General features: G+C 43.2%; 1 protein-coding gene across 3 annotated transcripts in view; it reads right to left on the bottom strand.

The window, feature by feature from the left end:
* Nucleotides 1-26255, bottom strand: part of LOC124007504 (coronin-6-like) — a 43795-nt gene that overhangs the window by 1536 nt on the left and 16004 nt on the right. Inside the window, exons 4-11 of one of the 3 annotated variants that reach the window (XM_046318130.1) lie at nucleotides 19256-19385; nucleotides 18923-19101; nucleotides 16103-16222; nucleotides 15829-15933; nucleotides 15308-15453; nucleotides 11928-11985; nucleotides 10754-10984; nucleotides 7523-8659 (exon numbers count right to left, since the gene is read on the bottom strand). In XM_046318130.1, the coding sequence (XP_046174086.1) occupies nucleotides 8537-8659; nucleotides 10754-10984; nucleotides 11928-11985; nucleotides 15308-15453; nucleotides 15829-15933; nucleotides 16103-16222; nucleotides 18923-19101; nucleotides 19256-19385 (1092 nt within the window). In that variant the 3' untranslated portion in view covers nucleotides 7523-8536. Of the gene's footprint in view, nucleotides 1-7522; nucleotides 8660-10450; nucleotides 10601-10753; nucleotides 10985-11927; nucleotides 11986-15307; nucleotides 15454-15828; nucleotides 15934-16102; nucleotides 16223-18922; nucleotides 19102-19255; nucleotides 19386-26255 lie in introns of those variants that run through there. The other 2 variants (XM_046318133.1, XM_046318132.1) reach the window with 2 other exon arrangements.

Below are 26255 nucleotides of genomic sequence, written 5' to 3'. Positions count from 1 at the left end.
TGTCTTTGATAGTTGGAGTTAGAGTTGAGGTTCAGATTTAAGATCGAGAGAACAGGCATTTTTCTCAATGAAGATTTTCTTTTCACCAACTCTTTTCCGATAAGCATTTGTAGATATTGTCTTTAAAAAAAAATCTTACATCCAATATCATTTATTTATCTTGCCTATTTCTACATGATTTTTTATTAGTTTACTGAGTTGATCCCACTGTTTCAGGACAACTTTTCTGCAATGTGGGACATATTTTACTTGTAGTGTATTTGAGGTTTAATAAGGCTTCTGAAATTTCAGATTTGATTTTCCCTTAAGAAAAATATAACCCCTGACAATGTATTATAATCCACATAACAATTCACATTTCCTGTTACTGCAAGATTTTTTTCCTGCTGTAGCAAACTGACTCAAAGTAAGATCTGTAATAACCTTTAAACACACTCATACAGTACGGGGAAAACCTGCAGATCTAGGAAAACCTGCAGCTTCACAGTCAAAGATCAAGGGGTTTGACAAGGCTCGGGTGCAAGGAGTACAAGCCTTATTCAACCAGAAGTATAGTATGTATCATTGTATTTGAAATGTACTGTATCATCATCAGATAAATAAATTATTTATGTGAACAGCATGGCGTGGAATGGAACTGTGAAATGATACGCCCTGTCTAAAATCTGTCTTCTCCACGGTATCTGCATGATGAATCATCAACGAACTGTGAAATGATACGCCCTGTCTAAAATCTGTCTTCTCCACGGTATCTGCATGATGAATCATCAACGAACTGTGAAATGATACGCCCTGTCTAAAATCTGTCTTCTCCACGGTATCTGCATGATGAATCATCAACGAACTGTGAAGTGATACGCCCTGTCTAAATCTGTCTTCTCCACGGTATCTGCATGATGAATCATCAACGAACAGGATGAGGACAGACCATCTCAGTATGGAGCGCAGTTCACAATGCATGTAGACCTATCATCTCATCATAGTCACTTTTTTTCTTGTGACAGACAGGTAGGCCTACATTTGCTGAAGCATAGCCTATGCCACGGTAACAGGGGGGAGGAGAAAAGAGATACTAGGTGGTTTGGTGCCCCCTTCTGGCTTAATACCTACACAATAGCCAGCAGGATTTAATCTTAAACTCCAGTTAGCGGCTAAATCAGTGTTTCTTAGAAGTATTAAACAAATCTATTTTGAAACAAAAGTATACACCTCACACACGTGGTTAAGGGCTTCAAAAGAAGACACCTGTAGCATGTCAGATATAGAGTTCAAATTTTGAGTTTGCATCCCAATATTATACTTTATATACATCACAGAAAACAAAAATATAACAAAACCGTTTGACATAGAAACACTGGATTTTTGTCATATAAAAAAAAAAAAGTTTATTCATTATGAAATTATGAAAAATATTAATAACATTCCACCCATGAGACCACTAGAGGGTGATTTGGTCATTGGACTGCAGGAAAGGGTTTTAATAGCAGGAACCAGATTTTCCACCCAAACCCACTCCAGTTTCCCCGGATAAATAACTGCGAGAAAACAGTAAATTATAATAAAATATTTATATTAAAAGTAAGATGTGAAATGGAACTGTGAAATGATATGTGATGTCTAATTCTGTCTTCTCTAAGGCCTGCTAACGCTAAGGGTGGGGACAGATAGAGAATTTCATAGCCAATGAGGACAATGAATGGATAATCTCATCAACGCTAAGGGTGGGGACAGACAGCACATTTCATAGCGAACAAGGACAATGAATGGATAATCTCATCAACGCTAAGGGTGGGGGACAGATAGCGACAATGCATTTCATAGCGAACGACGACAATGAATGGATAATCTCATCAACGCTAAGGGTGGGGACAGATAGCGCATTTCACAGCGAACGAGGACAATGAATGGATAATCTCATCAACTGGTAACTTTTTTTCTTGTCACAAGTCAATTTGCTGCAGCATGGCCTATTCTACAGTAAAAGGAAATAATATGTTTGAAAGCACATCTCCTAATTTACACATCTCCATCTGGCTTTCAGGGGTCACCTTGTTTTTTTTTATGTAAAGATGAATGATTTTTTAAATTGCAGCTGCAGAGTTTAAAAAGTGCCTCTCCCTCGAATTCCGTTGCTTTAAATCAGTGCGCATGTGACCACTCTGTCTTTCTCTCTCTCCATCAATTCCATTCAAATTGCATCCAAAATAGATCATCCTGTTCATAGATATACAATATTTAGTTCCAGTCAAAAGTTTGGACACACCTAGTCATTTAAAATAAAAATTGTACCTTTATTTAACTTGGCAAGTCTGTTAAGAACACATTTTTATTTTGAATGACGGCCTAGGAACAGTGGGTTAACTTCCTTGTTTTTACCTTGTCAGTTTAGGGATTCAATATTGCAACCTCTCGGTTATTAGTACAAAACTCTTAACCACTAGGCTATCTGCCGCCCCGTCAAGGTTTTTATTTTATTTGTACTATTTTCGACATTGTAGAATAATAGTGAAGACATAAAAACTATTAAACAACACATATGGAATCATGTAGTAACCAAAAAAGTGTTACACAAATCCAAATATATTTTACATTTTAGTTTCTTCAAAGTAGCCACCCTTTGCCTTGATGACAGCTTTGCGCACTCTTGGCATTCTCTCAACCAGCTTCACCTGGAATGCTTCTCTAACAGTCTTGAAGGAGTTCAACATATGCTGAGCACTTGTTGGCTGTTTTTCCATCAATCTGCGGTCCAACTCATCCCAAACCATCTCAATTGGGTTGAGGTCAGGTGATTGTGGAGGCCAGGTCATCTGATGCAGCACTCCATCACCCTCCCTCTTGGTCAAAAAGCCCTTACACAGCATGGAGTGTTGGGTCATTGTCCTGTTGAAAAACAAATTATAGTCCCACTAAGCGCAAACCAGATGGGATGGCGTATCGCTGCAGAATGCTGTGGTAGCCATGCTGGTTAAGTGTGCCTTGAATTCTAAATAAATCACTGACAGTGTCACCAGCAAAGCACCATCACACCTCCTCCTTCATGCTTCACGGTGGGAACCGCACACGCGGACATCATCCATTCACCTACTCTGTGTCTCACAAAGACATGGCGGTTGAAACCAAAAATCTCCAGTTTGGACTCATCAGACCAAAGGGCAGATTTCCATTGGTTTAATGTCCATTGCTTGTGTTTCTTGGCCCAAGCAAGTCTCTTCTTCTTATTGGTGTCCTTTAGTAGTGGTTGCTTTGAGCAATTAGGCATGAAGACCTGATTCACAGTTTCCTCTGAACGGTTGATGTTGAGATGTGTCTGTTAATTGAACTCTGTGAAGCATTTATTTGGGCTGCAATTTCTGAGGCTGGTAATTATAATGAACTTATCATTCTTGCCATAATATGGACTTGGTCTTTTACCAAATAAGGCTATTTTCTGGATACTACCCCTACCTTCTCACAACCCAACTGATTGGCTCAAACATATTAAAAAGGAAAGATATTCTCCAAATTAACTTTTAACAAGGCACAGCTGTTAATTGTAATGCATTCCAGGTGACTACCTCATGAAGCTGGTGGAGAGAATGCTGTCATCAAGGCAAAGGTTGACTTTATTGAAGAATCTCTCTTTGGTTACTACATGATTCCATATGTGTTATTTCATAGTTTGGATGTCTTCACTATTATTCTACAATGTATAAATAGTCAAAATAAAGAAAAACCCTGAATGAGTAGGTGTGCTCCAACTTTTGACTGGTACTGTAGATATATAGCTACAGTATATATGATGTCCTAGCTTACCTCTTTTATGTAATACATTCAATGCAGTATTAGCCTGATATTTAGCAAATGAATGATGGGTTGATATGCATAAGCTTCAAACTTAGCCCCTGTCTTCACTCTTGCGCAATAGACGCCTGCTCTCCACTGGCTTCTCTCCTTGGCTCTTGTGGAGTCCCAGGAAAAGCTACACCGGAATAGCTTGGACTTTTTTATTCTTCCTGCATTTCTTATACTAATAGGACGAGGGAAGCAATCCTGCTCTTGTGTTAATTACAGCAGCCAAAGAGCTGGCGGGCAGTTTGAAAGAAGAGAACGCGCGATGGCGATAGGCTACAGCAGTTATTTAGTCCGACCCATAATGATTCATTCTCGTTGAATAGAAGTGAAAGCCGTCTGCATCTAATTTAGTCCTATATTATTCAAGCATGTCATTACAATGATGAAGATTAGGATAACAAAGGGTATTCTATTTACAGGTGAAGTTGGAAGTTTACACACACTTAGGTTGGAATCATTAAAACTCGTTTTTCAACAACTCTACAAATTTCTTGTTAACAAAACTATAGTTTTGGCAAGTCAGTTAGGACATCTACTTTGTGCACGACACAAGTAATCTTTCCAACAATTGTTTACAGACAGATTATTTCACTTATAATTCACTGTCTCACAATTCCAGTGGGTCAGAAGTATACATACACTGAGTTGACTGTGCCTTTAAACAGCTTGGAAAATTCCAGAAAATTATGTCATGGCTTTAGAAGTTTCTGATAGGCTAATTAACATCATTTGAGTCAATTGGAGGTGTACCTGTGGATTTATTTCAAGGCCTACCTTCAAACTCACTGCCTCTTTGCTTGACATCATGGGAAAATCAAAATAAATCAGCCAAGACCTCAGAATAGAAATTGTAGACCTCCACAAGTCTGGTTCATCCTTGGGAGCAATTTCCAAATGCCTGAAGGTACCACGTTCATCTGTACAAACAATAGTACGCAAGTATAAACACCATGGGACCACGCAGCCGTCATACCGCTCAGGAAGGAGACGTGTTCTGTCTCCTAGAGATGAACGTACTTTGGTGCAAAAAGTGCAAATCAATCCCAGAACAACAGCAATGGACCTTGTGAAGATTCTGGAGGAAACAAACCGTGAAGCACAGGAGTGGCAGCATCATGTTGTGGGGGTGCCTTGCTGCAGGAGGGACTGGTGCACTTCACAAAATAGATGGAATCATGAGACAGGAAAATTATGTGGATATATTGAAGCAACATCTCAAGACATCAAACAGGAAGTTAAAGCTTGGTTGCAAATGGGTCTTCCAAATGGACAATGACCCCAAGCATACTTCCAAAGTTGTGGCAAAATGGCTTAAGGACAACAAAGTCAAGGTATTGGCGTGGCCATCACAAAGCCCTGACCTCCATCCCATAGAACATTTGTGGGCAGAACTGAAAAAGATTGTGCGAGCAAGGAGGCCTACAAACCTGACTCAGTTACACCAGCTCTGTCAGGAGGAATGGGCCAAAATTCCCCCAACTTATTGTGGGAAGCTTGTGGAAGGCTACCTGAGACATTTGACCCAAATTAAACAATTAAAATTGCAATGCTACCAAATACTAATTGAGTGTATGTAAACTTCTGACCAACTGGGAATGTGATGAAAGAAATGAAAGCTGAAATAAATCATTCTCTCTACTATTATTCTGACATTTCACATTCTTAAAATAAAGTGGTGATCCACACTGTCCTAAAACAGAGACTTTTTACTATGATTAAATGACAGGAATTGTGGAAAAACTGAGTTTAAATGTATTTGACTAAGGTGTATGTAAACTTCTGACTTCAATTGTAATTGTGGAGAGCAAGGAAGGAATGAAGGAGGTAATATACACATCGTTAGGGGAAATATGATGAAAGGCATGCTAATAACATTAGGGGAAATATGATGAAAGGCATGCTAACAACATTAGGGGAAATATGATGAAAGGCATGCTAACAACATTAGGGGAAATATGCTGAAAGGCATGCTAACAACATTAGGGGAAATATGCTGAAAGGGCTAACAACATTGCTAACAACATTAGGGAAATATGCTGAAAGGCACAACATTAGGGAAATATGATGAAAGGCATGCTAAGCAACATTAGGGGAAATATGATGAAAGGCATGCTAACAACATTAGGGAAAAATATGCTAACAACTGAAAGGCATGCTAGCAACATTAGGGAAATATGATGCATGCTAACAACATTAGGGGAATATGATGAAAGGCATGCTAACAACATTAGGGGAAATATGATGAAAGGCATGCTAACAACATTAGGGGAAATATGATGAAAGGCATGCTAACAACATTAGGGGAAATATGATGAAAGGCATGCTAACAACATTAGGGGTAATATGATGAAAGGCATGCTAACAACATTAGGGGAAATATGATGAAAGGCATGCTAACAACATTAGGGGGAATATGATGAAAGGCATGCTAATAACATTAGGGGAAATATGAAAGGTAGACTCATATATCAGCCTACTAATTATAAAATGTCAAATATGCCCTATTATATATGTTTTAAAATATAAATTGTAGGTTGTGTCCTGCACCAGCATCACATCTTCTCTCCCAGCTTCATAGTTTGAACGAGGTGCGTAATTCCAGTCCATATAATACAATACAGTACTGTAATACAGCTCCCAGTCAAAAATATTACTGGAGCTTGTTTCATTTATTTACCCAAGAGAGAATAATTGTATGTTTTTCTTTGGTGCCGTAACCTATGATACTGTATGTATTGGATAATGGCACAATCATTTGGGCTTTTTTTGGATTGGGCTCATAAAATGTCTTTAATGTAGGGCTCATAAAATGTCTTTAATGTAGGGCTCATAAAATGTCTTTAATGTAGGGCTCATAAAATGTCTTTAATGTAGGGCTCATAAAATATCTTTAATGTAGGGCTCATAAAATGTCTTTAATGTAGGGCTCATAAAATGTCTAATGTAGGGCTCATAAAATGTCTAATGTAGGGCTCATAAAATATCTAATGTAGGGCTCATAAAATGTCTAATGTAGGGCTCATAAAATATCTTTAATGTAGGGCTCATAAAATATCTTTAATGTAGGGCTCATAAAATATCTTTAATGTAGGGCTCATAAAATATCTAATGTAGGGCTCATAAAATGTCTTTAATGTAGGGCTCATAAAATATCTTTAATGTAGGGCTCATAAAATATCTGATGTAGGGCTCATAAAATGTCTTTAATGTAGGGCTCATAAAATGTCTTTAATGTAGGGCTCATAAAATATCTGATGTAGGGCTCATAAAATATCTTTAATGTAGGGCTCATAAAATGTCTTTAATGTAGGGCTCATAAAATGTCTTTAATGTAGGGCTCATAAAATATCTTTAATGTAGGGCTCATAAAATATCTTTAATGTAGGGCTCATAAAATGTCTTTAATGTAGAGCTCATAAAATGTCTTTAATGTAGGGCTCATAAAATATCTTTAATGTAGGGCTCATAAAATGTCTTTAATGTAGAGCTCATAAAATATCTTTAATGTAGGGCTCATAAAATGTCTTTAATGTAGGGCTCATAAAATGTCTAATGTAGGGCTCACTTGGCTCAGGTAGCATCGGGCTTGAATGTTAATTCTGATCAGTTGAAATCAAATCCAGAGATATTTATATGCTTTGTATGCTTTAGAATTACACTTACGGATTTGGTGGGAAATAACAGGTTACACAGGAAAAAGAGTGATTTATTCTCAGGATGAAACATTTGTAAAACACCAGGAAAACATTACATAAAAAAATAAAAGCAGCTCCATGACACAAGAAAATGAAAAGTTTCGTCCAACCAGTTAAAAAAAAGATTGTTTTAATTGATGTCATCACATGTCTCATGTATAATCATTTACAGAACACACTAAAGTCTTCTTAGATTAATTTTTTTTCCACAAATGTGGGTATTTTTTAACCCCCCCCTCCCCACACACATTTTTTTCTTTATCTCACTATTTACATTTTGAGAAGGTTGACTGACAGCCAGAGATGGTTATTACTGAGTGTTGGTCGGTGATGGATGGAGGGATGAGGACAGTGCGTGTGTGTAGCCTATGATACTGTTTGGACTCTCAACTAGGTTTTAAAAATTCCAGTAACTTTCACAAAATGTCTCTCACAACCCGACTCAAACATAATTTTTCAACTGACACTCTCTCTAGGTACTGAGCATTGTTGGGGGAGGGGGGGGGGTGTCTGTGTGTGTGTGTGTGTGTGTGTGTGTGTGTGTGTGTGTGTGTGTGGGGGGGTGGGGGTCATATGTGTTTGAAGTTAGGGGTTATTGGGGTTGCTAGCGTGGAATTTATTCAAAGGCAGGTTGCAGAGCTGTGAACTACACAAACGACAATGCACCTTTTAAAAGTCAATTTCACAGTTGTTCACGGAGATCACATTCATGGTATACACCCGCGGATTTCAGCTCAATCGTAAATTGCCTTTAAAAGTCAAGTGCAATGTGCTTGTTGCTAACAGCTTTGATTGAATGTTGGCCTGGCTGTGTGGCGGTGTATGTGGATAGAGGAATTTTGTGTGTGTGTGTGTGTGTGTGTGTGTGTGTGTGTGTGTGTGTGTGTGTGTGTGTGTGTGTGTGTGTGTGTGTGTGTGTGTGTGTGTGTGTGTGTGTGTGTGTGTGTGTGTGTGTGTGTGTGTGTGTGTGTGTGTGTGTGTGTGTGTGTGTGAAGGATGTGTGTGTATTAGGCTGTGCCGTTGGTGTACTTGGAGAGTTTATTCTCAAGGTCACAGATTCTCTTCTCCTGAGACAGAACTGTTGCCTTGAGATTCTGAACTTCTTCCAACAACCGCTCTACCAACTGAGGCTGGAGAGAGAGAAGGAGGGAGAGGTAGGGGAGGAGGGAGGGGTAAGAGAGGGGAAAGAGGAAGGTAGGAAGGGAAAGAAGGAAGGGGAGAAAAAGGTAGGAGATGGAAAGGAAGGAAGAAAAAAGGAAAAAGAGGACAGATAGGTCAAGAACAGGCAGCTATAGTAAAACAACATGCAGCTACAGGAAAACAACATGCAGCTACAGGAAAACAACAGGAAAACAACATGCAGCTACAGGAAAACAACAGACAGCTAGAGGAAAACAACATGCAGCTACAGGAAAACAACATGCAGCTATAGGAAAACAACATGCAGCTATAGGAAAACAACATGCAGCTACAGGAAAACAACAGACAGCTAGAGGAAAACAACAGGCAGCTACAGGAAAACAACAGGCAGCTAGAGGAAAACAACAGGCAGCTACAGGAAAACAACAGGCAGCTAGAGGAAAACAACAGGAAAACAACATGCAGCTACAGGAAAACAACATGCAGCTACAGGAAAACAACAGACAGCTATAGGAAAACAACATGCAGCTACAGGAAAACAACATGCAGCTACAGGAAAACAACATGCATCTACAGGAAAACAACAGACAGCTACAGGAAAACAACAGCTACAGGAAAACAACAGACAGCTATAGGAAAACAACATGAACCTACAGGAAAACAACAGGCAGCTACAGGAAAACAACAGACAGCTAGAGGAAAACAACAGGCAGCTACAGGAAAACAACAGGCAGCTAGAGGAAAACAACATGCAGCTACAGGAAAACAACAGACCGCTATAGGAAAACAACATGCAGCTACAGGAAAACAACATGCAGCTACAGGAAAACAACATGCAGCTACAGGAAACAACAGGAAAACAACATGCAGCTACAGGAAACAACAGGAAAACAACATGCAGCTACAGGAAAACAACAGGCAGCTACAGGGAAACAACAAGCAGCTACAGGAAACAACAGGAAAACAACATGCAGCTACAGGAAAACAACAGGCAGCTACAGGAAACAACAGGAAAACAACAGGCAGCTACAGGAAGCAACAGGAAAACAACACGCAGCTACAGGAAAACAACAAGAAAACAACAGGCAGCTACAGGAAAACAACAGGCAGCTACAGAAAAACAACAGGAAAACAACAGGCAGCTACAGAAAAACAACAGGAAACAACAGGAAAACAACATGCAGCTACATGAAAACATGCAGCTACAGGAAAACAACAGACAGCTACAGGAAACAACAGGAAAACAACATGCATCTACAGGAAAACAACAGGAAAACATGATGCATATACAGGAAAACAACAGGCAGCTACAGGAAAACAACCGGAAAACAACATGCAGCTACAGGAAACAACAGGAAAACAACGTGCAGCTACAGGAAAACAACGGGCAGCTACAGGAAAACAACCGGAAAACAACATGCAGCTACAGGAAAACAACATGCAGCTACAGGAAACAACAGGAAAACAACATGCAGCTACAGGAAACAACAGGAAAACAACATGCAGCTACAGGAAACAACAGGAAAACAACATGCAGCTACAGGAAAACAACAGGCAGCTACAGGGAAACAACAAGCAGCTACAGGAAACAACAGGAAAACAACATGCAGCTACAGGAAACAACAGGAAAACAACATGCAGCTACAGGAAACAACAGGAAAACAACATGCAGCTACAGGAAACAACAGGAAAACAACATGCAGCTACAGGAAAACAACAGGCAGCTACAGGGAAACAACAAGCAGCTACAGGAAACAACAGGAAAACAACATGCAGCTACAGGAAACAACAGGAAAACAACATGCAGCTACAGGAAAACAACCAGGAAAACAACAGGCAGCTACAGGAAAACAACCGGAAAACAACAGGCAGCTATAGGAAAACAACAGGAAAACAACATTAGTCAGAATTTCTAAAGATCAGAATAAGGCCTAATGAGAGCGAGAGAGAGGAGAAATTAGAGAGAGGTAGAGGAGACATTGGAGAATGAGGGTGGATAAAGGGATGATTGTATACATAGTGACTCACAGGCAGGTTGGTGGTTAGGGTCAGACAGACAGACAGGCAGACAGAGTGTGACTCACAGGCAGGTTGGCTGAGCCGTCGCAGGAGGACATGCTGCGTCTGGTGGTGGGTCTGGAGTCCAGAACGTTCTTCTTGGCCACTTTGAGCTCGCGGCTCTTAGGGGGAACGTAGCCATCTCTCAAGGACTGGAGGGTGGGGTCCTCGTCTCGCCCCTCCAGCCACTCCTCTGGCTCCAGAGCTGGGTCTGAACCTGCCGTGTCTGGATACAGGTCATCCTGAAACAGGTCTGACTGGAGGGAGGAGGAGAGGGTGGAGGGGGAGAGAGAGGGAGGAGTAGAGGGTGGAGGGGGAGAGAGAGGGAGGAGGGGGAGGAGGAGAGGGTGGAGGGGAAGAGAGAGGGAAGGTAAGGATGGAGGGAGGAGAGGGTGGAGGGGGAGAGAGAGGGAGGAGGGAGAGAGGGAGGAAGGTAAGGATGGAGGGGGGAGAGAGAGGGAAAGGAAGGATGGAGGGAGGAGGAGAGGGGGTGGAGGGGGAGACCGAGGGAAGGTAAGGATGGAGGGAGGAGGAGAGGGTGGAGGGGAAGAGAGAGGGAAGGTAAGGATGGAGGGAGGAGGAGAGGGTGGAGGGGGAGACCGAGGGAAGGTAAGGATGGAGGGGAGGGAGAGTGAGGGAGGAAGGAGAGCGAGGGAAGGTAAGGATGGAGGGGGAGAGAGAGGGAGGAGAAGAGGGTGGAGGGGAAGAGAGAGGGAAGGTAAGGATGGAGGGGGAGAAAGAGGGAGGATGGGGAGAGAGAGGGAATGTAAGGATGGAGGGTGGGAGAGAGAGGGAAGGTAAGGATGGAGGGGGAGAGAGGGAAGGTAAGGTAAGGGGTGGAGGGAGGAAGGAGAGAGGGAAGGTAAGGATGGAGGGGGGAGAGAGAAGAGGGTGGAGGAGGGAGGGAGGGTGGAGGGGGAGAGAGGGAAGGAAGGTAAGGATGGAGGGGGAGAGAGAAGGAAGGTAAGGATGGAGGGAGGAGGAGAGGTTGGAGTGGGAGAGAGAGGGAAGGTAAGGATGGAGGGGAGGGAGAGCGAGGGAGGGAAGGGAGATGGAGGATGGGGAGAGAGAGGGAGGAGGGTAGGGGTAGGAAGGGGAGAGAGAGAGAGTGATGTGGAGGAGAGGGGGAAGAGAGGGAGGGAAAGTTTTAACAAGCTGTAAATATAGGGAGAGGGAGATGAGGAGAGGGAAAGAGATTACCTTTCTAGGTACTGTCATGGCGATGGGCTCACACTTCTTGTCATGAAGCTTATATAACCTGGAGAACAGGGTTTGAGTCAGAGAACAGCCACAACAAACACTCCCACATCACCCTGCTCAGCTAAGCCTACGCATTTTGTATTTATTATGGATCTCCATTCGTTCTTGCCAAGGCAGCAGCTACTCTTCCTGGGGTCCAGCAAAATTAAGGCAGTTATACAATTAACTACAGTATATGAGAATATATCACTATTTTGCCCCCAAAAATTCAAGACTGTTATTGTTTCCCTTTCAATAAAATGCATTCAAAACTACTTTCTGCACATTTCTGCTACTTTCTTAGGCGATACAAGTGTTGTCTCTTGCTAAACAATGTATGTTTACACCTGTGCAGTACATTTAGCAATAATACTAATAAACCTCTACTATAGGTAAAGAAAACCTTTATGCCAGGTGTGTTGTAATAAAAACGAGTGGTGTCCACTGATTAAATGCAGTCTGTCTGCATTGTGAAGAGGGAAAACACAGATATGAACAAAGTTTGTGATGAATGACAGGTTGTTTCCTCGTGCAAAATACATTTGGGGTTTAAAGTTCAATTAAGCTGCTTTATTTTAGGGGTTTAGTGAAGGTGGGTAATTTTTGACCCTTAGTACAAGGGGAGTATACAGAATGTTAAGACTACACAAGGGTTTAAATCACATTCTTACTGCTTGCATCAGTTACTTGATGTAGAATAGTTCCATGTAATTGTGGCTCTATGTAGTACGATGCGCCTCCCATAGTCTGTTCTGGACTTGGGGACTGTGAAGAGACCTCTGATGGCACATCTCGTGGGGTAGTCATGGGTGTCTGAGCTGTGCACCAGTAGTTCAAACAGAGAGCTCGGTGCCTTCAACATGTCAATACCTCTCACAAATACAAGTAGTGATGAAGTCAATATCTCCTCTACTTTGAGCCAGGACAGATTGACATGTATATTATTAATGTTAGCTCTCTGTGTACATCCAAGGGCCAGCCGTGCTGCCCTGTTCTGAACCAATTGCACTTTTCCTAAGTCCCTTTTTGTGGCACCTGACCACACGACTGAACAGTAGAAGCAGAATGACTTTAGCTTTCCTCCAGGCCTGAGGGAACATACTTTATTGTAGGCTTAGATTGAATATACTTATATATTATATACTTATACTCAGATATACTTGGATGTGAATATACTTATACTCAGATATACTTGGGTATGTAGTGTCAGTGTTTGTTGCTGGCATTTCATGCCTACATTTGCAATATCAGTGTGTTTTGTGAGGAATGAGCCATCTGATTTAATGAAGGATGGACCTGAGTTTGACTTTCCCCCCATAATTTCATTGAAGCTCAAAAGTGTTTTACTCTTATTCTTGTCATTTATTTTTGTTTCATAGTGTAGTTTCTTCTTCTTTTTATTCAGTTCAGTCACATCCTTTCTCAATACGTTTGCCAATCGGTTGTGCAGCCATTTAACATTCCTTTACCTCATCCCTCTCAAACATACCATTTTTCAATTCCTCATCAATCCACTGGGATTTAGCTGTTTTTACAGTAATTTAAAAAATATAGATGATTTTATTCACCCAGGCAAGTCAGTTAAGAACAAATTATTATTTTCAATGAGGGCCTAGGAACTGTGGGTTAACTGCCTTGTTCAGGGGCAGAACGACAGATTTTTACCTTGTCAGCTCGTATATTCGTTCTTGCAATCTTTCGGTTACTAGTCCAATGCCCTTTGCACTAGGCTACGCTGCCGCCCCAATGGGTGTGTAACAGTATAACTTTAGACCGTCCCCTCGCCCATACCCGCGAACCAGCGACCCTCTGCACACATCAACAACTGACACCCACGAAGCATCGTTACCCATCGCTCCACAAAAGCCGCAGCCTTTGCAGAGCAAGTGGAACTACTACTTCAAGGTCTCAGAGCAAGTGACGTCACCGATTGGAAATGCTATTTAGCGCGAACATCGCTAACTAAGCTGGCTGTTTCACATCCGTTACAGGTGCATGCTTATTAATAACTCGAATAAAGCATTTCAGAAATGTATCAAGTGCAGCGTCTGTTTGCTCCTCATTACACACCACGGACCGACAAATATTCTGTACATCAACAACATAGTGTTCACTACAAAACTTCTTACATTACCTCTTATACACTATATTAGGCCCAGCCTTGGGAACTTTGGTTCTCCTAGATATGGCTACTATATTGTGATCACTACGTCCGATGGATCTGGATGCTGCTTTCAAGCTCATTTCTGTAGCATTAACAAAGATGTGATCAATACATGTTGATGATTTCATTCCTGTGCTGTTTGTAACGACCCTGGTAGGTTGACTGAACAGGGTTGCAGGCACTGGTTACAGTTTGAAGCGTATTTCTTGAGTGGGCAGCCAGTCAATATTTAAATCACCCAGGAAAATATACCTCTCTGTTGATATCACATACATTATCAAGCATTTCACACATTATCCAGATACTGACTGTTAGCACTTCGTGGTCTATAACAGCTTCCCACACGAATGAGCTTTAGGTGAGACAGATGAACCTGTAGCCATATTACTTCAACAGTATTTAACATGAGATCGTCTCTAAGCTTTACAGGAATGTGGTTCTGAATATAAACAGTAACACCTCCACTTTTGGCATTTCTGTCTTTTCTGTAGATGTTATAACCATGTATTGCTACCACTGTATCATCAAAGGTATTATCTAAGTGAGTGTCTGAGTTAGAATATGAATATGAATTGATTCCATGAACCTTGTTTCTTAACGCTACATATGTTAACGTGGGCTATTTTGAGCACTTTTCTTCTGGGATGCTTGATTGTTTTCATTGCTTTGCTGGGAAGCTTATCAGAAGTAGATATTCTCATGTTTTTTCTGTTAGTACAGGGTGAGCTGCACACAGTGGACTTCCTACTAGGGCACACAGGGCCTCAGTGCTAACAGTATACTTTTGATTCATAGGCACATGATTACTGCATACAATAGCTGTAGGACCAGCAGAGGCGTTCGGGGCAGTTAGAGGGACATCAATTAGGTTACTTACATTGTGTCTACCAACGCCCCTGTGATAATGTACATTTGCTGAAGCATTATGACAACTCAGCAACACAATGGTAGGGATTAGCTAAACGGGGCTTGGGTCATTGATAAGTCATTGTCTCAACTCAGCCTTATAGTGCTGTGAAAGGATCCAGGACCCCAAATGATTTGGGTGGATCCCATTTTCCTTATAAAACTTGCTTTGTTTCCAAAAGGTATCGAAATTGCATTGCATATACCTGTGTGTAATGTCCATCCCTGACTGGAAGTGTGTGTGCGTGTGTGTCTGTGAGCAGTTTCCTACCTGGCGATCTCACACTTGCTGACGTCCACCCCTCTCTTAGGCATGAAGCCCATCCCCCTCTGAGGCTCCTTGCTGCTGAAGGTACTGAGGTAGTGGACATAGGGAGGCTCCTCTGTTATCTCAAAGTACCGGATACTACTGTCCCCCTAGATAGGAGGGAAGGAGTGAGTAGAAGAGAGGGGAGGGGAGGTCAGAGGAGCAAAGGAGAGGGGAGAAGAAGGGAGGGGAGAGGAGGAAAGGAGAGGAGGGAGAAGGGAGGGGAGAGGAGGAAAGGAGAGGAGGAAATAAGAGGGAGGGGAGGGGAAGGGTGGGAAAGAAGAGGGGAGGGGATGATTTACAGTAGTAGTATCAAGGTAATGGATAATACTGTTACTGTGTGTGTGTGTGTGTGTGTGTGTGTGTGTGTGTGTGTGTGTGTGTGTGTGTGTGTGTGTGTGTGTGTGTGTGTGTGTGTGTGTGTGTGTGTGTGTGTGTGTGTGTGTGTGTGTGTGTGTGTGTGTGTGTGTGTGTGTGTTTTATACCTTTCCACAGAGGTAAACCATGTTGGTGTCTGGGTCGTAGTACGGTAACAACACACCGTTACTTGTATCCAACTCCAGCAGTGCAATGGGCTCCTCAAAACTTGTCTGGTAGGAACAGAGCAAAGAAGGACAAGATGAGAGAAGAGGGACGAGAGGAATTCATTGGGCCGATGTTCACTGTCCTTCAAGAGGAATTACGAGTGAGGGTGCATGTACGTGTGTCCATATGTGTTGTGTGTGTGTGTGCTCGTGTGTATTTGTCTGTGTGTGTTACCGGGTCCCACAAGCCCAGCTCTCTCTGACTCATCCTGGTGAAGCCGGTAGTGAACAGGTTTCCGTCTCTGGTAAAGATGGCCCTCATCGGTCGGATCCCGTCGTGTGGAGCCATCCTCTCCTATTGGACCGAACGCACAAGACAGACATCACTAACAGAGTACAGAGCACCCATCAAGGTGGAAAGAGGGCTCATCATGGCTTCTGTGAAAGCACAAGCAGTCCCATTGAGGCCTGCGCGATTTGGACTAAATATCTACACTGAACAAAAATATAAAAGCAACATGTAAAGTGTTATTTATCTCAAATTTTGTGCACAAATGTGTTTACATCCCTGTTAGTGAGCATTTCTCCTTTGCCAAGATAATCTATCCACCTGACACTTGTGGCATATCTAGAGGCTGATTAAAAAGCATGATCATTACACAGGTGCACCTTGTACTGGGGACAATAAAAAGGCCACTTTAAAATGTGCAGTTATGTCACACAACACAATGCCACAGATGTCTCAAGTTTTGAGGAAGTGTGCAATTGCCATGCTGACTGCAGGAATGTCCACCAGAACTGTTGCCAGAGAATTGAATGTTTGTTTCTTTACCATAAGCCGCCTCCATCGTCGTTTTCTATAATTTGGCAGTACGTCCAACCGGCCTCACATTGCAGACCACGTGCAAACATGCCAGCCCAGGACCTCCACATCTGGCTTCTTCAACCGACACCAGCCACCCGGACTGCTAATGTGAGTGTGGCTTTGCACAACTGAAAAAGTTCTGCACAAACTGTCAGAAACCATCTCAGGGAAGTTTTTTTTGCATGCTCGTCATCCTCACCGGGGTCTTGACCTCTGACTGCAGTTTGGCGTCGTAACCGGCTTCAGTGGGCAAATGCTCACCCTCAATGGCCACTGTCACGCTGGAGAAGTGTGCTCTTCATGGATGAACCCCAGTTTCAACTGTACCGGGCAGATGGCAGACAGCGTAGCGTTTATGGCATTGTGTGGGCGGGAAGTTTGCTGATGTCAACGTTGTGAACAGAGGGCCCCACGGTGGCGGTGGAGTTATGGTATGGGCAGGCAGTCATAAGCTATGGACAACGAACACAATTGTATTTTATCGATGGCAATTTGAATGCACAGAGATACCGTGACGAGATCCTGAGGCCCATTGCTGTGCCTTTCATCCGCCGCCATCACCTTATTCAGCATGATAATGCACGGCCCCAAGGGTCTGTACAAAATTCCTGGAAGCTGAAAACGTCCCAGTTATTCCATGGCCTGCATACTCACCAGACATGTCACCCAATGAGCATGTTTGGGATGCTCTGGATCGACGTGTACGACAGAAGACGAGTGGGACAACATTTTAAAGGCCACAACCAACAGCTGATAAACTCAAAGCGAAGGAGATGTGTCAAGGCGCATGAGGCAAATGGTGTTTACACTAAATGCTTGTGTTCCTAGCTCCATCAATGCAGTAATATCTAACAATACACAACAATATACACAAATCAACAAGTAAAATAATGAAATGAAGAAATATAAAAATATTAGATCGCGCAATGGAGTATAAATATTTATATACTCACTACATGACAAAGTATGTGGACACCTGTTAATCGAACATCTCATTCCAAAATCATAGGCGATGGGGTTGAGGTCAGGGCTTTCTGCAGGCCAGTCAAGTTTTTCCACACTGATCTTGACAAACCTTTTCTGTATGGACCTCGCTTTGTGCCTGGGGGCATTGTCATGCTGAAACAGGAAAGAGCCTTCCCCAAACTGTTGCCACAAAGTTGGAAGCACAGAATCGTCTAGAATGTATGCTGTAGAATTAACTGACGTTGCTACCAGAGGCAGTTTGGAACTCGGTAGTGAGTGTTGCAACTGAGGACAGACGATTTTTACGAGCTACACACTTCAGCACTCGGCGGTCCCATTCTGTGAGCTTGTGTGGCCTACCACTTCGCGGCTGAGCCGTTGTTGCTCCTAGACATTTCCACTTCACAATAACAACACTTACAGTTGACCGAGGCATCTACAGCAGGAAAAAAAATTGTAAAGGTGGTATCCTATGACGGTGCCACGTTGAAAGTCACTTAGCTCTTCAGTAAGGCCATTCTACTGAGAATGTTTGTCTATGGAGATCGCAAGGCTGTGTGCTTAATTTTATATACCTGTCAGCAACAGGTGTGGCTAAAATAGCCGAATCCACTAATTTGAAGGGATGTCCACATATGTTTGTATATATAGTGTATATACTATACAATCATGTACATACTACCTAAATAGCCCGACCAACCAGTGCTCCCGCACATTGGCTAACCGGGCTATCTGCATATTGTCCCACCACCCGTCAACCCCTCTTTTTACGCTTCTGCTACTCTCTGTTCATTATATTTGCACAGTCCCTTTAACGATACCTACATGTACATACTACCTCAATAAGCCTGACTAACAGGTGTCTGTATATAGCCTTCTATTCTTTTTTTAATGTCTTTCTACTGTTTTTATCTTTACACACACACACAAACACACACACACACACACACACAATTCCACTGATCGTTTGCTGTTGTACATGTGCTGTTGCCAGTGTCTTCTGTCTGTGTTGTCCATTGTGTCTTCCATTGTCTTTGTTTTGTTATTGTCCCCCGTCTCCACTGGGGGCCTTTTGCCATGTCGTCATTGTAAATAAGAATCACTCACTTGGAGTACAGAGACTAGGTCTGGGAAACTGTGACCTTTTACCTCTCTGAGACCACCTCTCTCTTACCCTGTCATCTTAATTTCTTCCCCTCCCAGCTCCCCCATTCACCAACTCACCGCGACCACCTCTCTCTTGCGGGGGTCACATACACGGAGGCGTCGGTCTTTACAGGTGGTGCAGAACAGGCTGCCGTTACGGTTCCAGCTGACGTTGTAGATGAGGTCTGGGTGGTCGTCCATGGAGATGAGCGCCTCGCCAGTTCCCACGTTCCAGATTATTATCAGGTTATCACTGCCTGGGGGTAGGGAGGGAGGGAGGGAGGGAGGGAGGGAGGGAGGGAGGGAGGGAGGGAGGGAGGGAGGGGGGAGGGGGAGGGAGGGAGGGAGGAGTAGGGTGAGAAAGTGTGTGAGTGAGTGCATGATTGTGTGCGCGTGTATGTCTGTGTGTACCTGCAGTGAGTAGTATGTTGCGTGCGGTGGGGTGCCAGGTGACAATGCCGACGCGTTTGGAGTGTCCCTCCAGGACCACGATGGGCTCTGATATGGGCCGGGTCCCCATCTGGTCAGGGATCTGCCACACCTGCAAGGGGACACAATATAACTTTATCAACTACAGGGGGACACAAAAAGACATTACACCTATAGAAGGACACAAAATAATGTTCCACCTAGAGGGGGAAAAGCAACGTTACATCTATAGGTCGCACCTCCAACACTTGGTCACGTCATGTTGTGAACTTTCTCAAGCCGTGTAGTGCCCAAAAGTCAGGATAAGCCCGGTCATTTTGAATATAGAGGCTAACGGAGGCTAACACAGGCTAACGGAGGCTAACACAGGCTAACGGAGGCTAACACAGGCTAACGGAGGCTAATGACCGTTTTGCCTGGAAATACAATAACATTGCTAAAGTAGGCAAATATTTAGTTGGAAATAACTTTGCCCTCATTATCATGCCGTCAAATTTACTTCAGACAGATGGCAATGATGTCATTAGCTGGCAATGTTTGTCAGAAATAGCTGGCTAGGCCTCCCGGGTGGCACAGTGGTTAAGGGCCCCACCAGAGACTCTGGGTTCGCACCCAGGCTCTGTCGTAACCGGCCGCGACCGGGAGGTCCGTGGGGCGACGCACAATTGGCCTAGCGACGTCCGGGTTAGGGAGGGTTTGGACGGTAGGGAAATCCTTGTCTCATCGCGCACCAGCGACTCCTGTGGCGGGCCGGGCGCAGTGCGCGCTAACCAAGGCTGCCAGGTGCACTGTGTTTCCTCCGACACATTGGTGCGGATGGCTTCCGGGTTGGATGCGCGCTGTGTTAAGAAGCAGTGCGGCTTACTGGAGTTGTAGCGATGAGACAAGATAGTAGCTACTAAACAATTGGATACCACGAAATTGGGGAGAAAAAGGGGAGCACGAACATCCGATTGGTCTCTCCTCAATCATAGCTAGCTAGCTAACGTTGTACTGCATCTGTTGTACTGTAATGGCAAAAGGTTTTCCTATAATTATCTGTCTCCTTTTAGAAATGTTATTGTATTTCCAAGCCACAGTAATGCATTTTCGATCAAATATTCATCAGTGCCTAAAGGGCAGCAGTCCTAAAACTAATTTTACAAACTATATTGTGATGAAACGTGCAACCCATGAATAAGGGGACACAATACAATGTTACACCTACAGGAGGACACAATACAATGTTACACCTACAGGAGGACACAATACAATGTTACACCTACAGGAGGACACAATACAATGTTACACCTACAGGAGGACACAATACAATGTTACACCTACAGGAGGACACAATACAATGTTACACCTACAGGAGGACACAATGGGTGTGTTCGTAAATTCAATCTGGAGCGCTCGGGGCATTCGTAAATTCAATCTGGAGCGCTCGGGGCATTCGTAAATTCAATCTGGAGCGCTCGGGGCATTCGTAAATTCAATCTGGAGCGCTCGGGGTGTTCGTAAATTCAATCTGGAGCGCTCGGGGCATTCGTAAATTCAATCTGGAGCGCTCGGGGTGTTCGTAAATTCAATCTGGAGCGCTCGGGGCATTCGTAAATTCAATCTGGAGCGCTCGGGGTGTTCGTAAATTCAATCTGGAGCGCGCTCAGAGTGACCTCTGGGCGTTCGTAAATTCAATCTGGAGCGCGCTCAGAGTGACCTCTGGTCACTATTTCTAGACACAAATGAGAGAAAACACCTCACTCTGACCATTTTACTCATCCTAGCAGAGCCGGTTAGACTGTTTTCATGTTTTCCAGAGTGTTGGTGACTAACTGTGCTGCTGGCAACAATTGAATTACTATTTTTTTTGCCGACATTTACTGGCACCGGCCATATTCAACGGGTGTTGAGCGTTGGTAAATTCATCAGTTATTCTGCGCTCCAGGCACAGTTAGATGAGAGTGCTCTGAAATCGGAGTAGATGGCCAGAGTGAATATACGAACTTCACCCAACAATATAACGTTACACGCCTAAAGGATGACACATAACAACGTTACACGCCTAAAGGATGACACATAACAACGTTACACGCCTAAAGGATGACACATAACAACGTTACACACCAAAAGGATGACACATAACGACGTTACACACCAAAAGGATGACACATAACGACGTTACACACCTAAAGGATGACACATAACAACGTTACACACCTAAAGGATGACACATAACGTTACACGCCTAAAGGATGACACATAACAACGTTACACGCCTAAAGGATGACACATAACAACGTTACACACCAAAAGGATGACACATAACGACGTTACACGCCTAAAGGATGACACATAACAACGTTACACACCTAAAGGATGACACATAACGTTACACACCTAAAGGATGACACATAACAACGTTACACGCCTAAAGGATGACACATAACAACGTTACACGCCTAAAGGATGACACATAACGATGTTACACACCTAAAGGATGACACATAATGTTACACGCCTAAAGGATGACACATAACGACGTTACACACCTAAAGGATGACACATAATGTTACACGCCTAAAGGATGACACATAACGACGTTACACACCTAAAGGATGACACATAATGTTACACGCCTAAAGGATGACACATAACGACGTTACACACCTAAAGGATGACACAATGTTACACGCCTAAAGGATGACACATAACGATGTTACACGCCTAAAGGATGACACATAATGTTACACGCCTAAAGGATGACACAATGTTACACGCCTAAAGGATGACACATAACGTTACACGCCTAAAGGATGACACATAACGTTACACGCCTAAAGGATGACACATAACAACGTTACACGCCTAAAGGATGACACATAACAACGTTACGTGACCTAAAGGATGACACATAACAACGTTACACGCCTAAAGGATGATACATAACGACGTTACACACCTAAAGGATGACACATAACAACGTTACACACCTAAAGGATGACACATAACGATATTACACGCCTAAAGGATGACGCATAACGACATTACACGCCTAAAGGATGACCCATAACAACATTACACGCCTAAAGGATGACACATAACGATGTTACACGCCTAAAGGATGACACATAACGTTACACGCCTAAAGGATGATACATAACGACGTTACACACCTAAAGGATGACACATAACAACGTTACACGCCTAAAGGATGACACATAACAACGTTACACGACCTAAAGGATGACACATAACAACGTTACACGACCTAAAGGATGACACATAACAACGTTACACGCATAGAAATAGAATAACTAGAACGGTCTTGGATCCTCTAAGCCTGGCAATTTGACTGGTAGACTCATGGAGATATGCCATATCTATATTTATGTATGAGTTGACTCATGGCGTCAAAATTTGTCCACGCGGGAATGTAGCGATAAGCAGATCACCTGCCTCCCCGCTATTTGGGACAACGTCTCCCATTGTTAAGGGGGAGATCATCTCGTCATTATATACAGTATCACGGGTACATTCGCAAATGGCTGCTTGGTTTTGTGACACAATAATTTCCATGGTAATGTAGAATATTCCTTTAAATGATGCGGCTCATGCAATGTATTTTTTGTAATGTCAGTTGAGTTGAATTTCAGCACGTGTAGGTGCTGAACAGATCTTTATTTAACTAAGTCAGTTAAGAACAATGTTTTATTTTCAATGACTGCCTAGAAACAGTGGGTTAACTGCCTGTTCAGGGGCAGAACAACAGATTGTACCTTATCAGCTCAGGGGTTTGAACTTGCAACCTTTCCGGTGCTCTAACCACTAGGCTACCTGCTGGTTACTGGCCCAACGCTCTAACCACTAGGCTACCCTACCTCCTCTACACTCTAACCACTAGGCTACCCTACCTCCTCTAAACTCTAACCACTAGGCTACCCTACCGCCCCAGATTGACTTCCTGCTTTTACTCTCGGCTGAAGGTAACAAAGGGGAGAATCTCAATTGCATTTCCTCACGTCTTCTCTCCTCCCTCTCAAAACCCATTGGATGAGAGGTCTCGTTGTCTTCACCTTAGTCATCTTCAACCATAGAGATAGATAGAGGTCTCGTTGTCTTCACCTTAGTCATCTTCAACCATAGAGATAGATAGAGGCCTCGTTGTCTTCACCTTAGTCATCTTCAACCATAGAGATAGATAGAGGCCTCGTTGTCTTCACCTTAGTCATCTTCAACCATAGAGATAGATAGAGGCCTCGTTGTCTTCACCTTAGTCATCTTCAACCATAGAGATAGATAGAGGCCTCGTTGTCTTCACCTTAGTCATCTTCAACCATAGAGATAGATAGAGGTCTCGTTGTCTTCACCTTAGTCATCTTCAACCATAGAGATAGATAGAGGCCTCGTTGTCTTCACCTTAGTCATCTTCAACCATAGAGATAGATAGAGGTCTCGTTGTCTTCACCTTAGTCATCTTCAACCATAGAGATAGATAGAGGACTCATTTTTATATCTGTGCCATTATAGTGTCTGTGACAGCATGGGCCGTGCCATTTAGGTTATAACCCATAGGAATCCCATCCCAGTTGACTACTTTAATAATATAATATGATGATATATGCCATTGTGGAAGTCCTCAATGACACTGCCCATGCTATAATGGTCTTCTGGCCACTAGAGGCCTCTATCATTCTCTAGGTCTTCAACCTACTGTAGCTTTTACTTCCTGCTTTGCTCCTATGGGTACACCCAAACATGGCCGCCAGTCCACCCATTATGCCATCATTAACTTGAATGGAGACGCCCATTCTATTGTTACAGCTACACAGGGACACAATACAATGTTACAGCTACAGGGGGACACATAATAATGTTACACCTACACAGGGACACAATACAATGTTACAGCTACAGGGGGACACATAATAATGTTACACCTACACAGGGACACAATACAATGTTACAGCTACAGGGGGACATAATAATGTTACACCTACACAGGGACACAATACAATGTTACAGCTACAGGGGGACATAATAATGTTACACCTACACAGGGACACAATACAATGTTATACATACAGGGGGACACATAATAATGTTACACCTACACAGGGACACAATACAACGTTATACATACAGGGGGACACATAATAATGTTACACCTACATGGTGACACAATACAATGTTACAGCTACACAGGTACACAATACAATGTTACAGCTACAGGGGGACACATAATATTGTTACACCTACACATGGACACAATACAACGTTAGACCTACAGGGGAACAGGGGGACACATAATACACATTGGGACACAAAGAACATTGCTATGACCTAATTCCAGTACAATATCTTAGAGAACATTTTTCCATACTAATTCAATTAAATGTGCTACCCCAACCACCCCCCCCTCACCAATTTTTGGTGTGTGTGTGTGTGTTTTCAAACACAAACACACACTCTCTCTCCCCCCTTCACACACACATAATCACACTCTAATGATAGCCAAGTTAGCTGGCCCAGTAAGCCATGTCTTTTTGTCTGTGAAATCCAAAGGTTGACATTACAGCTAAGGCCTTCTTCTCTGGTCACAATGTCAAGCCTGGACAGCTGCTATCTACAGTGGGGAGAACAAGTATTTGAAACACTGCCGATTTTGCAGGTTTTCCTACTTAAAAAGCATGTAGACGTCTGTCATTTTTATCATAGGTACACTTCAACTGTGAGAGACGGAATCTAAAACAAAAATCCAGAGAATCACATTGTATGATTTTTAAGTAATTAATTTGCATTTTATTGCATGACATAAGTATTTGATCACCTACCAACCAGTAAGAATTCCGGCTCTCACAGACCTGTTAGTTTTTCTTTAAGAAGCCCTCCTGTTCTCCACTCATTACCTGTATTAACTGCACCTGTTTGAACTCGTTACCTGTATAAAAGACACCTGTCCACACACTGAATCAAACAGACTCCAACCTCTCCACACTGGCCAAGAGCAGAGAGCTGTGTAAGGACATCAGGGATAGAATTGTAGACCTGCACAAGGCTGGGATGGGCTACAGGACAATAGGCAAGCAGCTTGGTGAGAAGGCAACAACTGCGCAATTATTAGAAAATGGAAGAAGTTCAAGATGACGGTCAATCACCCTCGGTCTGGGGCTCCATGCAAGATCTCACCTCGTGGGGCATCAATGATCATGAGGAAAGTGAGGGATCAGCCCAGAACTACACGGCAGGACCTGGTCAATGACCTGAAGAGAGCTGGGACCGACCGCGACCGACCGACCATGCTCTATCCCATTTCCAGAACACACAAAGGCATCAGTGTAGTAACAAATGGCATCATAAACAGCCAGTGCTGTACATCATTAGTTCACACAACCAGCCATTACAAGACAGAACCTCTGGTTTGAATCCTACTGACTGTATCACCATCTGATATCTACTCCTTTAGCTTGATTTCCCTGTAATATATACTGTTCTTTATCACAAAATCCCTCGTTTCCATCAACACGTTCCCTATTTGATAAAACCAGAACGCAAGAAAACACGCACGCACGCACACACACACACTTGTCCTTGTGCTGCCCTTGTGATGCAAGGTCTTGGTGGACTGTAGCACTAGGTCTGATAAACCACATTCCTTGCACAGACACACAGACACGCACACACGCACACACACGCACGCACACACACAGCTTTGATATCTCATCCCTGCTCATCCTGAGAGGCTCTGTCTCTGATTGGTGGATGAGGCAGAGGGGTATTCAGGGGAGCTGTGTTAACACATGTTTATAAATACCAACCAGCCGTTACCCCAACAACCCCCCCACACACCCCATCCCTCTGCAGGCAGCACCCCTTCCCTCCACCTACCACACTGTCCCCTTAACACCACCCACCTTTCTATTTTCCCACACACACCAAACCTGAGTCCTCAGCCCTTGTTATAAGTGAGGCATTTAGGCAGGAGGCTAACCGAGGCTAACAT

This window comes from Oncorhynchus gorbuscha, linkage group LG20 (assembly GCF_021184085.1).
Source record: "Oncorhynchus gorbuscha isolate QuinsamMale2020 ecotype Even-year linkage group LG20, OgorEven_v1.0, whole genome shotgun sequence".
Taxonomy (NCBI): domain Eukaryota; kingdom Metazoa; phylum Chordata; class Actinopteri; order Salmoniformes; family Salmonidae; genus Oncorhynchus; species Oncorhynchus gorbuscha.
Note: the sequence above shows the minus strand (reverse complement) of the source record. Positions and strands in the feature narration are given on the sequence as shown.